This window comes from Bacillus rossius, chromosome 2, assembly GCF_032445375.1.
Source record: "Bacillus rossius redtenbacheri isolate Brsri chromosome 2, Brsri_v3, whole genome shotgun sequence".
Taxonomy (NCBI): domain Eukaryota; kingdom Metazoa; phylum Arthropoda; class Insecta; order Phasmatodea; family Bacillidae; genus Bacillus; species Bacillus rossius.
Window position 1 is genome coordinate 63,692,686 of NC_086331.1, and position 14,373 is coordinate 63,707,058.

General features: G+C 36.4%; 1 protein-coding gene across 4 annotated transcripts in view; it reads left to right on the forward strand.

Moving 5' to 3' along the window:
* LOC134529327 (protein son of sevenless) overlaps nt 1-14,373 on the forward strand; it is a 386,073-nt gene that overhangs the window by 323,955 nt on the left and 47,745 nt on the right. For 2 of the 4 annotated variants that reach the window (XM_063363274.1, XM_063363276.1), the window contains exons 24-25: nt 3,671-3,930; nt 6,402-7,463. In XM_063363274.1, the coding sequence (XP_063219344.1) occupies nt 3,671-3,930; nt 6,402-6,857 (716 nt within the window). In that variant the 3' untranslated portion in view covers nt 6,858-7,463. Of the gene's footprint in view, nt 1-3,670; nt 3,931-6,401; nt 7,464-7,798; nt 7,948-14,373 lie in introns of those variants that run through there. The other 2 variants (XR_010074532.1, XM_063363275.1) reach the window with 2 other exon arrangements.

Consider the following 14,373-nt stretch of genomic DNA (forward strand, 5'->3'; position numbering starts at 1 on the left):
AAATATTGTTTGCTCTTATGTGTACGCATGCTCACGCAGCGATTACTGATTACTCTGACTTCCGACATCGTGATTCATTTCACTAACGAATCCAAGGAACAAATCAGATTTTCCGCATGGCCAGTTTTCATCTCGTTCTTTTGCTGTTTTATTCTTCTGACTCTTAAAGAACCGATTCTTTACATCGTGAATGAATCACATGATTTTATTCGCTCAGAGATTAGTTTGTTTTGAACGAATCATTCACGAACGACACTTCACTAATCCAGACCTTTAGAATGGCTTGTAAAGATTTTATAATGTTCTGTTTTACCATCCTTAATTAAATTTTAATTGATATATTATTTTAAAAGACCTTTAACTTTCACTTAATGTTTATGTTAGTTATTGGTTATATTGTATTTGTGTATTCTTCTCTAAAAACATTTTTCTTGCAGTTATTATGTACCTGTATATGTGTTTCTAAGGTGGGTATATGTTGGCTGGTTAACCTTTCACAACAATATTTGTTTCCATGTCAATTTTTTTATTATTTCAGGTAGCATGTTTCCTATCATATGTTTTTTTTTTACATAAGTGCATTAAGCCTATTGTTAACAAATGCTGGCTGGCTACTATTTCATTACAATTTATAAAGAGATTTTAATTTTGATTTATTACAGCAGGAATCACTTGTCAATTTGTATGCAAATACAGGGTGACCACAGACCGGGAAAAGTCAGGGAAATTAAAATGGGTCAGGGAAAACCTGGAAAAGTCAGGGAATTTTTTGATACGTCAGGGAATTTTTTTAGGTGAGCTTGTTTCTGCATTTCAACAGCAATTTTTGCTATAAAAACATTAATTAGTAGTGCTATTTTCACAATTATTTCTGTGTATTACCTTATACACCCCAATATACTGTGTTTTTTCTTTTCTTTCTTCCTTTGTAAAATGTGTTCTGAAAAATTGACAACGCCGCACGGCAACACTGCATGGCACAAGTTCCGTCATTATTTAATGTTGGGTAACGTGTGGTTTTAAAATGAACAACTGACATCTTGGACGGGTTTGAAAGTATATTTTTTATGAGAGACGCAATTATTACCGAAGTTTTGAGGTTCAAAAAAAACTTGAATTAATTAAAAATTATAAGGAAATGTAAAATCTTACTACGAGAAGAAAGTTTGTAGTCGCAGAAGGTCGTATACGTGGCGCTATACTATTGTAAACAAAACTAACCACTAGCCATTTTTACATTAATGCGGCTTTTTGTTTTTTCATCAAACTGCGCGAATTCAGTTACCGCGATGTAAATTTTAATACCCCAGTCTAGAAAAGCACGTCTGTAATTCCAGCTAGCACGAAATCGCCACAGTAAAAATATATATATATATTTTTTTTACCGTGAAGCTATGGAAAAAACACCATGAATGTACTGATTACCAACTGCAGTTATGTTTACAGCAGTTAAGCGCCATAAAACATCTCGTAAATAAATACATCTATCTAAATATGGCGAGCGGTAAATATTTTATTTATGGATTAACTGAATTATAACATGTTAAATGGTGATACAACGAAGAAAAAAAAAACATGAATGTAATGGCTGCCGACCCCAACTTTTTTGTGTCGAAGTGCCATAAACATTCTATCGTAAATACGTGTACCAGAATATAGTGGTTTGTAAATATTTTACTTTTGAATTAACTCTGAATTATAACATGATTATCGTGGTGCGACGAAAAGAAACACCATAAAAGTAATGGCTACCGACTGCAGTTGTTTTGTTTGCAACAGTAAGACGTCATTAACATCTCGGTCACAGATGATCGAAATCAATACCTTGTTAGATTCAAAAATACATTGGAAAATCGCTAAGGAAGTACACGCTACAAATTCTCACATCAAATAAACTTTTTATTGCAATACCACTATCACTCAAACACAATTTTTTTTCTCCAGTCACGTATAAGATTTTCCACAACAATGTTTTTTTTTTTCCTTCCTACACCACGGGTTATCATATTTTTTTTTAATTTTGTCGAATTTTAACGTAATAACAAAGGATCCAGCTACTTACGACAGCAGGCTGACAGGCGCACGCAAGTGTGTTGAAGGTCGCGCCTGGGCGGGCAAGCCAACCAGCTGACTGGCGTTAAATACGATACCACTTATCTTCCGTTACGCTGTGACAATATTCAATATTTTCTTCATTTAAAGTATTTGGTGGTAGGCTTAAAAATATAAATGATGTGACATATTTATTGTCAAGTGTTATTCTACGCATATATATTACTAGCTGCCCGACCCGGCTTCGCACAGCTATACTAATGGAAAAAAATTAAGCCACATCTCCCATTTACTGTAATAGTAAATAAAAAAAATTCAGTAAGAATTTATTACAATGCTGTATTATGTACCGGAGAGAAAATGAATAGCACTGATGGTTTCCCGACTCGTGCACGCAACGTACAACTGATGTACCTGTACTTCGCTACGGCAGTCTACAGGCAGATCACTCTTGCGCCGCTCATTATACATGCCCCTCCTTGTGGGTAGGCCACTGCCGCGCGATGCCCGTTGCCATGGAGACACAGAGGGCATCAACAATGCAAAATCCTGTTCTCATGCAGACAAAGTACCCACTGTTGCCTGGTTTTAACCACCCATGGGATCTGATTTTCGGAAAATGTCATCCTGCGTAACATAAGGAGCATTACTGTGAAGTTCAAGTCTGTAAAATATATATACTTGAAGAAAAAAAAAAGGCAATAAAAAAACAAATTAAACACAGAGAGAGGGGAAAAAAACAATAGTTTAGGTTTGCGATTTAAAGTGATAAAAAGTTTAAATACTAATTGAACTCTTATGAGGGTACTGATTGCTTCGTTGTTAATATCACATGGGTGATTTTTACTTGTATGGGAAAATTAAGAATGATAAGGCATCTAGTGTGTGGCAACAATGTTAATAGGCAATAGGAAATAAACTTCTAGCGCCTGCGGCATTGTCAACACACACTTCGTACGTGTACTGCATGTTGTATCTAACCCCCTCCAACGCATTTGATTCTAAATTGGACTTTTAGTAAGGATCCCTAATGTTATTGATAATATAATATAGCCTACAGCCTTCCTCGATAAATGTACTATCCAACACTGAAATAATTTTTCAAATCGGACCAGTGGTTCCTGAGATTAGCGCGTTCAAACAAACAAACAAACAAACTCTTCAGCTTTATAATATTGGTATAGATGTAAAGATTATTTCCCTACACATATTGGAACACGTTAAATAATTTAACCTAATATTTATGGGGACTAATGCTTCAGAATACACGGTAAATACGGACCTGACATTAAACAAGTGAACGAGATATTTGCAACTTAATTAAAACAATAAGCATCACGTGCTACGGATTCAATTTTCACACGATCAAGATCGAGAAATGGACATGAATACGCAATATAAAACAATTACAATCTATTGAAGACTTGCAGTATTTAAAAAAATGTGCAGATTAATTTTTAAAAATTGAAATAGCCTAATGCAAAATCAGAGTCAGGGAAAATTAAGACCAGGTCAGGGAAAACCTGGAAAAGTCAGGGAATTTCATTAGAGAATGTGTGTGGCCACCCTGAAATAACAGTTTTGTAATTCACACTAAGATTACATTATATAATTTCAGGCAGTATCGGTGGTTGTAGTTCTCCAAGTGCTTCTTCATCAGGAGTGAGTTTCACGGTATCATCTCTATCGATAAGCTCCTGCACAACCAGCTCACCTGCTATGTCGCCTGCGAGTTCGTCTTCATCAATGCCAAATCTTCCCGTTCCTAGTTCATCAACCCCAACACCTATACCAAGCCGTCGCCTCCCACCACCTTTGCCACCAAGGTGTCGTCACAGGAAGAGTTCAGTGAGTGACAGCAATTCATCTCCACAACAGGTGAGAACAACATTCATTATTTTGTGTTGCATCAATTCCACTATTGTTCTATAAAATATATCTTTGTCAGAACATGATTTTATGAGATGGGGGCAGCAGTCATCGTAGGCAATTCAGTTTTTATTTTGAACAGGGTTTTTTGGCTCAGTGATTTAATATTAAAAAAAAAAAAAACACTTTTTAATGTGTAAACATCTTAGAATTTTTTGTAGGAGTAATTTCGTGAAAATGGAATGGAAGTCGATGAAGGGAAACGTGATGCAAAGATGACGGACCCGCGTGTAGCAACATAAAACCATATATTGTCACGTTCGTAAAAGTTAGGGTACATATCAAACGTATTGTGTTCAGAATGAAACGTTTTGATAGTGAAATTACCCTGAAATACATTTGGTAAACTAAAATAGTCATTGCAAAAAGTAATACCAACTTTTAAAGAAACTTAATAAAACTTGCATTACAAGTAGTTCTAGTAGTCCTGATGGCGCAGTGGTATTATGCACCATTAACATGGTTCAAAGTTCGTCACTGGAAAAGTTTTTTTGAATACTTTTTTTAATAACATTATAATTTAGAAGTTTCATTTAGTAACATGTTGAGTCAGCCCAATAGGGTTATTTGCTTTGTAAGAAGTATTTACAGACTGATTTCTGTTGTTTAAGCAAAAACAAATATACAAACATATACTTAATGTTATAATATGTGTTTTACAACTTATAAGGTGAATATTTAAGTAATGGTATAGAAGTTTAACTTCTAACATATGCAGAAACTTTATAGTAGTAACTGTTTGGTTAATTTTAAAAAGATGAGCAATGTTTTAAAAAAATTCCTTGTCGAAAATCTAGTCCAAAGCCGGGGTATATTGGACTGCAACTTTATTTTGAAAAATACCTCAAAGATAGTGCCACGTTCGTAATGCTTTTGAGAGTCAACAGAATATGTAATATCTTAGACACCTTGTTTGTCCCAACACAATTTTCATGGTTAATAAATTGTAGGTATTTTTTTAAATTATTATAATTTTTTTTATTACTATTCAAGTTTACAAAATGTATTCCAGGATAGTTTCACTACCATAAAGTTTACTTTGGTACACCAATATGCTAAGTACATACCCCGATGTTTGCGAAACATGCACGAGTCCATATTGCCACACATGGGTCCGCCATCTTGATGACTTCAGCTCATGGCTATCGCAGTTTCTGCATGGATGCACGCACATTGGACTTTCAACCTGTCAAATTTTCGTTGTGTAATGCATGCTTATTTTATTGCATTTCAGTGCATTCTAATATTTCACCCTAAATGAATCCAAAAAATTATAACATCAAAAACACCAGCAATGATAATTGTGGTCTACAGAGAAATGTCATATGTTCAGCATTAATGCATTCAATACTCCTGTTTTGTTTTAAAAAAAATTTAGACTGTGTTGATTAGTTTTCTACTTCAATTGCAAACAAAACAGTAAAAAAAAAATTTGCTGTTCGACTTTTTTCTTCATGGAGACATAATTTCTTTCCGTGAGCAAGGGATGCATCAACTACAAAGTGTGACCTTGACTGACGAGACGTGTCCCGCTTGCCTTTTCTCACATACATTCTATCCGTCTACACACAATTCTTCCCCCTTCCCCCACCACCCGCATTCAACCCTCTTCCACCGAACTGCAGCGGCCGTCCTGAGCTCTGCCTAACTTCAAGAAGTGTCAACCTCAGTGCCACGTCGCGGGGACATTCTGTCCGGCAATGAAAGTTTTACATGCAGTGCTAAAACTATCACTCCCATGTACGTTTTTTGAGTCAGATTGTATCCAAACCAAAAGGATACAAGTATACGTGCTAACTGTCTTGTGACTTTAAGAATCTTTTCAATTTCATTGAAATATTTCGTCAAATATCTTCTAAAATAGACCATCAATGAGTCATTGAAATTTTCAAAACTTAACTGCAAATTTAACAACTAAAAGAATTTTAATATCTGTTTCTTGGTTCAATTTATTTGTACATTCATTACGTGAACTACACTTAAGATTACCTAAGTTTTCATAATTTGTTGTTGTTTTGGCAAGAAAATAAATACATTTACGAGGACATAACTTAGTAAAAAAATTATTTTAAAAATAAATTCTCTATATTTTTCACTTTAAAAGAAGAATTAAAATTAAGTATGTACTGTTCAATTAGTTTCGTTGTAATATTTTCAATGCACCATTCGCCTTAAAAATCTTTTCTTAAATTTACTTTCCACTTAGTAGTATATATTATTTCCATGTTAAGAAATTGTTGTTGCATAAACTGTTTATATTTTTTGCTGTCATAGGTATGAATGTGTCTGCCTATTTTCTCTTTCAACTTCCACAGTGATTCAAATGCAGGTGTTACATAATTTAATAGAATTTTTTTTGTAAGTAATCCATATTAATTTTACTAAATAATAATAGTGCAAGAGTTTTTGTTTTTTTTTAGGCTCGTCAAGCTCCTGATGCACCCATGCTTCCACCTCGTGATTTATCTGCACCACCATTACCGCCACGGCGTGATTTAGCATCTGGATACACTGGGGCTGGTACAATGCCTAGGTTATACATGCATACGCAGCTGGCAACCAGCGTGGTGTTGAAACGACGCAATTCAGCCCTGGATATGCCTCACTTGAAATCACTTGATGTCCATCTTGAGAGCAGCACTGCGTCCAGTACAAGTTCTATTGGAGCTGGGGTTTCAGCTGTGGCAAAATGTCACACTTCAAACAATGAAGCAAGTCAGGTTGCACCACTCCAGCATTCTGCATGTGTGTATTCTTTTATTATTATGTTGTATGTGTATCAGCTCTGTTTTATATTTATGCATGCATTTTTATTTCTAAACTTGAAGATATTAATATACATGTTTAAGAATTATGCTCACAATGTTTTGAGTTAACGTACCACTCGGTACCTTAATATTTGTGCCCACAAAGAATATTAGAGAAAATGCAGAGTAGAGGTTCAATTTATGTATTAAATGGAGAGCATTACTACCCAATATAGAATAGTGGTGCTATCTTAACACTCTTTTTACCTGATCATGTTCTGGACATTTTCCTGCAAATAAAAATCTGCTATTAAATATATCTCAACTATTCACATATTTATGCTGGGCTTATGGTGTAAAATTATGTTCTTATGTACACATTAAATAGATACATTTGTAATGTAACCTGTGGATGACTACAAAATTCGTGTTTTTATTTAAATCAGAGTTAAAGGTTATTCTAAATTAGCTATTGTGTTTAATACTAAACATCTATTTTCCATAAATAAGCAAAAATTTAAACGTACGGACAACAGATGCTCGAAGTTTGCCCCGAGCTAGAGACAAGATTATATGGTGAATTGTGATAATTCCGAGATAACACCGAAAAGCATGTCAATACTTTGTATAACACCGAAATTCAAATTAATACACCGCAGAGCACCAAAATGCTATAAAAATAATTAAAAACTTATCAGCATTTTCAATCAAAAATAAACTCTAATAACAAATACAGTAAAACCTTCTAAAGAAAATATTGGAAAAATCAAACTAAATGTGCTTCTTAAGCAGGAGAACTTATTAAAAGGGTAAATAATAAAAATAAATTTTCATGGGATAAATAGTTTCAATGTTTGTAAAATGTACAGTATTAAAATCAAAATGGATATACTTAGTAACCACTCAGAAAATGTATTTAGACGATGCAGAAATAATGAAATTGGCACTTGTTACAAATTAAAGACTTCAGCATGTTTTGCTATTTCATTCTACCATTTATTATTCTTTATTTCAAATCATTGGCTGGTATGCAATTCACAGAGGTGTAACTGCTAAGCCTGGTTGAACAGGTGTTACAGAGGGGTGTATGAAGGGAAAAACGTCCTACCAGGAAAAGGGCTAGGAGTGATGAAAATATCCCAAGAACAACTCAAGAATGAGATAACATATTGGTCATTTACTCTAACCTCGCTGTGTCCTTGGAGGCTTGGGAGTGAGGGTGAGTTTATAGAAGAAAGGAAATTTTTGTTTTGACTGCTGAATGTCTGAATCAGCGCGGGGCCCTAGATATCCTTCCTGTCCTTCCTGGCAACGTCTGCCAAGAAACAGTGACAAGCGTGTTTGGATTAATCACATTTTAATTTACATTCCTATTCTAATAAGTTTTAATAGCCACTATTCTATTCTTAAAGATTAAAAATATATATACAGTAAACTCTCGCAAATCCGTGGGTGTCGGGGATTTATGACCTTCGGATTTTTGAAAACTTCGGATTTTTGAAAAATGTTCATTAAAATACAAAAAAAAATTCTAAAAGATAAGATGGTAGTCAATGAACATGTAATACTACCACAGGACGTCATAATAAACAAGACACTTGAGAAGTTAACAGAATGGTACGTAAGCAATACCAGTATAGTTCATTCATAGTAAATGAAGCACCCGAGAAATTTTTTTTCCTGAAAATTTACAGCCTGGCCTGATTAAATTTAACACACCCATTTGTTCAAGTTGGTAGTAAATTGTGTAAAAAGTAATTTAAAGTCATCTTAAATTAAATTAATGGCACCCGAAGTCGCACTTTGATGTGAAAGAGCTAGGCGTAGCAATGTGGCGTGCGCTGAAACGGGAAGCCCCTTGATAAGGGGAAGTGAATTTAGGAGGGGCGGTTGAGAGAAGCGATACGTAGCTGGCAAGAGACTCAAGGCCACTCCCTCACAGACACACGGCCAGTCCAGTTAAACTAAAGAGAAACGGGAGAAATAAAAAAAAAAAATCATTAGTTAATTGTACACTAGAACCATCAAAAAATCTGAAATTTTGGCACAAAACAAAAATAATCGGGGAAAAAATGGTAAAACTCACAATAAAAGCTTATACAAAGCTATTATTTAACATGCAGCATATATTTTGTGTTGGTTTATAGTGCACTTACTAATGTTCGTATAAGAAGAGAAAAAAAATTGGACAGTCCGTTTAAAAACACGGCAGCAGTAGCTTGTGCGACGTAAGTGGGAGTGCGAGAATCTCGTCTAGACAGGCTGGCGGCTGCAAAGGCAGGGGATGCATGACGTCATACGGCTTACCTCTCCCTCCCAGACAACAAACCATCTCTCTCCCTCTCTCCAGCCCTCTAGCCATTTTCTGCGTGTGAAACTGTCAACATCCTTCCTCCCCTACTCCACACTGCATGCGACGAAAGCCAGGTTGTATAGTCCATTCCCGGTAAAATGAACATTTTTTTAAGGCCCCCCACGGCAGCCATTTACCGTTAATTTTTTGATACAATTTGTTTGTTAGTTACAGAACATTATTTCTGCTGGAAAATCTCTGAAACTTCAAAATTTCTTTAATGGAAAAATTTAGCAGGGCGGTTAGAGTATTTATTTTTACCGCAAATGAACTATACTCACCTTCCCTCCGGCCAGCATTCCCGGCGTGTGACGCATGACAACTACAGTCGTGTGCCGCGCACAGCTAGGAAACTTGTCACTGGCAACATGTTTCACACACTGACACACGGTGCCCAGAGCTTCAGGAAAACCTACGCGATTTCCAACCTACTCTAAATATCCGACTGGAGTCTGTTTACGAAAAGCATTTAAGAATTTGCTAATGCCCAACTGTTTTTTTTATATCGGATTAAGAGGAGTTAAAATGGCTAAAAGGCATGGTTTTGAAGTTTTAGGTGTAAAAAACCGTTAAAAAATTTCTTGAAAGCACCAGAGGAAAAGGCATTACACCTTTATCTTTATTTTCCCGCCATATAATGTTACGGTCACCGCTCAAATTTCACAGTTATCTGACGGGAACGAGATGACTGCGCGCCAGCCTTTTACCGCGCTATAAATATCAGTGAGCGTCGCTCTTATCATCCACTGAGAATAGTGATACATACATCTAAACAGTAACGATCATGTCACTTCGGAAATACCCCGGATTTCTGAGAACTTCGGATTCTCGGGCCACGGACTGGCGAGAGTTTACTGTATAAAGAATATTGAGATATTTTTAAAATTCTGTCTGAAATTAAGAAAATAATTATATAATCTCTGCCTCCTGCTGCTGCTGCTGCCGCCGCTCAGATCAGGCTGCCACTTGTTTCTAACTTAAATCCTGGTTTCAGCCCTAAAAAATTCTGGAAAATCGTGGAAACTTAAAGTAGAAATCCAGTAAAAAAAATCCTAGAAACTTAAACTGAATTCCTGTAAAATCCTTCCATTCTAATTTAAATAACCATACACCAAAATTTTAACTAGAAAACTTATCAAAAATGTTTTCGCCTTTGTTACTAAAAGACTGGTAAACTAAAAATAGCCCAGTTAAAATGGACACACATTTTTAAAGAAAACGCTTGAAACAATACATAAATAATCCATAAAGTTATTTCTACCCATTAAATTGTTTGTGATCGTGAAGCTAGCTTGTTTATGTTTTCGTTGCTGAGTAATACATGGCGGTTGTGAACAGCTATACTTAGTTGAAATAAATGCTGTCTTTCACAAACCAACTCAGTCACTTTTTGAGATTTATTTCTTTCTTTCTCATCTGAAGAGTGGACATGAAATCACTTTTTTCTTCCTAGCAGATACTTGCATCAAAGCATTTAGCATTGGTGACTGCAGAGATGACCAATGTGCTGTTTTGGTGAGTTTCGATTGGCTGAATGCTCTCTCTACACTCGCATTACTGTGAGGGAGAATCAACATTACTGATGCGAACTTGCAGAGTGTTGGAAAATGCTGTTTTCCATTTCTCTCACACTTGGACACTTTTTGCCAGAAAACATTAATAGATAATAGTCTTCTGTAGGCTGAATGTCTGAAGCAGATAAATCCACACGTGAATAAGCAAAATACTCTCAGCATTCAAGAAATCATGATCATCATTAAAAATGGCATTTGGGAAAGCTTTGTCCAGATTTTCCACCTTAACCCATTCTCCACATTCTTTCTTGGCTGGGTCGAAAAGTCTTATGTTTTGAAGAACATGATCATGTAGCGGCAGAAGGTGATAGAGCTCTTTGGTCCCAGTTTCATAAAACTTCCTTATGTTGTTGAAAAGTTCTACTTGTTCGGTTGAGGATATTTAGTTCTCTGCTAGGAATGTACGAGCTGAATGACCAATGAATAGAGAAGCATCAGACAGTTGGTTTTGTCGTTCAAAATTGATTGAGGTCAGATTACTTTTCTGTACAACACCAAACTGAACGAAACTGGCAATTGTTTTCTGCAGCAGTACACATATCTCATTGTACAATTTGTGTAGGTATGATTGTTCTTGCTGGAACAGTACATTAAACTTGGCAAATTGTGGCAGAACTGCTTGAAGGAAAAGAAAGTACAATTTGGCCGAACATGAATGAATGCAGTGTTGTTCTGATTCATTGAACCAATTACAAATTGCCATCTTTTGATTCAAAATAATCAAAATATTCGTTCAAAGCTGGCCATTGATCTAGTAGACTGTTCATACACTGAAGCATGGCCAGCTGGTGAAACATGGATGCAAAATCTAATGTAAATTTCAAATCAGCAAATTGGATTTAGGCCTAAACATTCAACAAATCACGCAGCTACAAGAGTGGCAAAATACATGTTAACTAACTTCAACAGAAAACAAACTACTGCTACCATATTTCTGGTTATAGGTGGAGGGGGGTGTGCATGGATGCGGCCCTGTGGCAGTCTCAGGGTTGTCAATTTCTCATGAACTGGCACCCACGCAATTAATGTGCCTATCTTGACAGGTGTTTATGATGCAACTGTGTCCAATTATTATTGTTTTTGCATTAGATTTCCTACGCTTTCAATTCAGCATTCCGTGGCAAAACTTTAGCCATCGGGGGTGTTTATAAGAGCTTTTATATTCCTCCAGCCTGGCAGTAAGCACTGCAGTAACATGAGTGCTAGTTTTTATAGAAGGAACTGAGAAAGAGTAGCTTTCCGCCTCTTTTCTCTCCTCTCTCCTCTCTCTCTGGGGTAAAGGGATGGGGAAAAAAATACAATAGATCAGGGCTGCCACCACTTTGAAAACAATATCCTTGATTGAAATGTGAAATATCCTGTAATATCCTTGTTTTGAATATAAAATATCCTGTAAAATCCTGTACATTTAAAAATACAAAAAAATATGCAATTTTTATGAAAGTTACTTGATCATAATGTACGTAACTATACTTCAATCAAAACAATTCAATTTTTAACACTTTATACAAGTATTTACACACACACACGTATCCTACACTTCAACACTGGCAGTATTTAAATATCACTTTTTCAGATATTTTTCCCTATTCCTCAATTCTTCTGTTGACTGGAATTCTGCCATATTCTTCCTAGAAGATATATGCAACAAAGCATTTAGCATTGGCGATTCAAGACATGACCTGTGCGCTGTCTTGATAAGGTTGAGCTTACTAAATATCCTTTCCACCCCTGCATTGCTATGTGGAAGAATAAGCATTGCCTTTACAAGTTTACAAAGCAGTGGAAAACATGTTTTCCCATAATTTCATACTGTGACACTTAATGCCATTCACATCATTAACTAGCTACTTTTTCATGTTCTGTGCTCTTTTCCGCATCTCGTCAGTGGGCTTGAAAGCCAGACCTGCAGATGTTCTCATTCTGCAATGCAACAGCGCATTTAACATTGGTGATCATTGATGATCTGTGAACAGTTTTAACCATCTTGAGATTGCTGAAAACCCTTTCCACAGCAGATTTTCTCCAGTTGCAGCACCACTCAAAACCAACACTTTGTACAGATGAGTTTCAACAATCTCAGATGGAAAGATCTTTGCTAACACTACAGCCTGCCTAGTGACTGTCAGTTGATTCATCAATCATCAGTGTGAAAAATTGTGTCTTCATTGCATAGGTAACATAATCTGCAGCTGATGTACCCAAAGATTGAATAATTATCTGGCTAGTTTTAGTGGGAGAACAATGAAAGTTTCTTGCGATTTCACTATCTGGAAACATTTGCGGGACAAGTTTCGTGAAATTATCACTGAGTTTCACAGATAAATTGTTTTCACAAACAAAGTTTGCCCATAACAGTTCCGCATCAATTATTTTGTTTGGTTTGGTTACAAAACTCGTCAAAGATCAACTCTGATCAGCAGCTCGTTGGTTTTTCGCATGAACTTGCGTCTTCAAGCCGCCCTTTGTCACGTTCAGTTCCGAGTTGCAAGTCGAACAAACGGCGGAAAATTCTGTTTTGCCACGCCTCAACCATTTCAATTCTTGCTCCCATTCTTTACGATAATGCTGTTTATAAAGTGATCTGTCTGGCGAAGCCTTTCGTTTTTTCTCCATCACAATCAGCTATGACCAAAACTACTACTTAAATCATGTAAGAAGTTTGTAAACAAATGCCGCACCTAAAACATTGTAACGGCAAAAAATACCAGTGTTTACTGACGCCATGACACTTCTTAGCGTTTAACTCAACAAACAAAAAACATTTCCCCCGAAACCATAGATATTGTACTTCATGAAACGATATGTGGGAGTATATGTTTTTGGTTTGTGGCTAAACGATTGGAAGTTCCATGGCGCTACACCTAATGTGAGTGTTTGTTTTACTGTTGAATGCTTGTATGGTTTGACAACTTCAAATAGGTAGTTGAATGTAAATATTTACACGAACGAAATTCAAATATGAAAATATCAGTGAAGCGTCGTAAATATCTGTGAATGTCGCAGTTTATCCGTTAGTCCGTTTTAAGCTTCAAATATCCGTGAAAACGGATAAAATCCGTAAAAACGGCGGGCCTGCAATAGATGAAAGGGAAACATGGGTATAAAAAATGGCAGTCTTCTCCTTTCTCTTTTTGTTATGTAGTGCAGGAATTGGAGGGGTCATTAATATTTATGGGAAGGGGAAGGATAGAAGTGGGCTGCCTGCCCTCCCATAGTAAACAGACAATGATAAACGGAGGGGAAAACAGTCTTCACTTGTAGCCGCAGAACTCTAGTGAAGACAGATATATGGCGCGACCCTTATTGGAGGGCAACCCTTAGGGTGAAAATGTTAGATTTTTTGCCCAAAATTAAGAGTGCGACCCATACATAGGGGTGACCCTTCTGCGGGTCATAAATCATTTTTTCAATATTTCACTAAATAATGAATATTATCAAATTTACTGTAAAATGTATCTTAACCTGATAGTGGCTCTTCTCAGAGATCTGACTTGGGGTCCTGCTTAGGGATCGTCCATTAATCACGTGAGGTTCGAAAGGGGGGGGGGGGGGGTGTCGGGAAAAATCACGAAATATCACAAGGGGGGAGGGGGGGTGTAGAGAGATATCACGTGTATTTATTTTTTCGCGCGATTTCTACTAAACCGAAAAGGGACGCGTGACCTTGACTCGCCGTAGCTAGGCAACAATATCCCCGCCCGCCGCAACATGAACC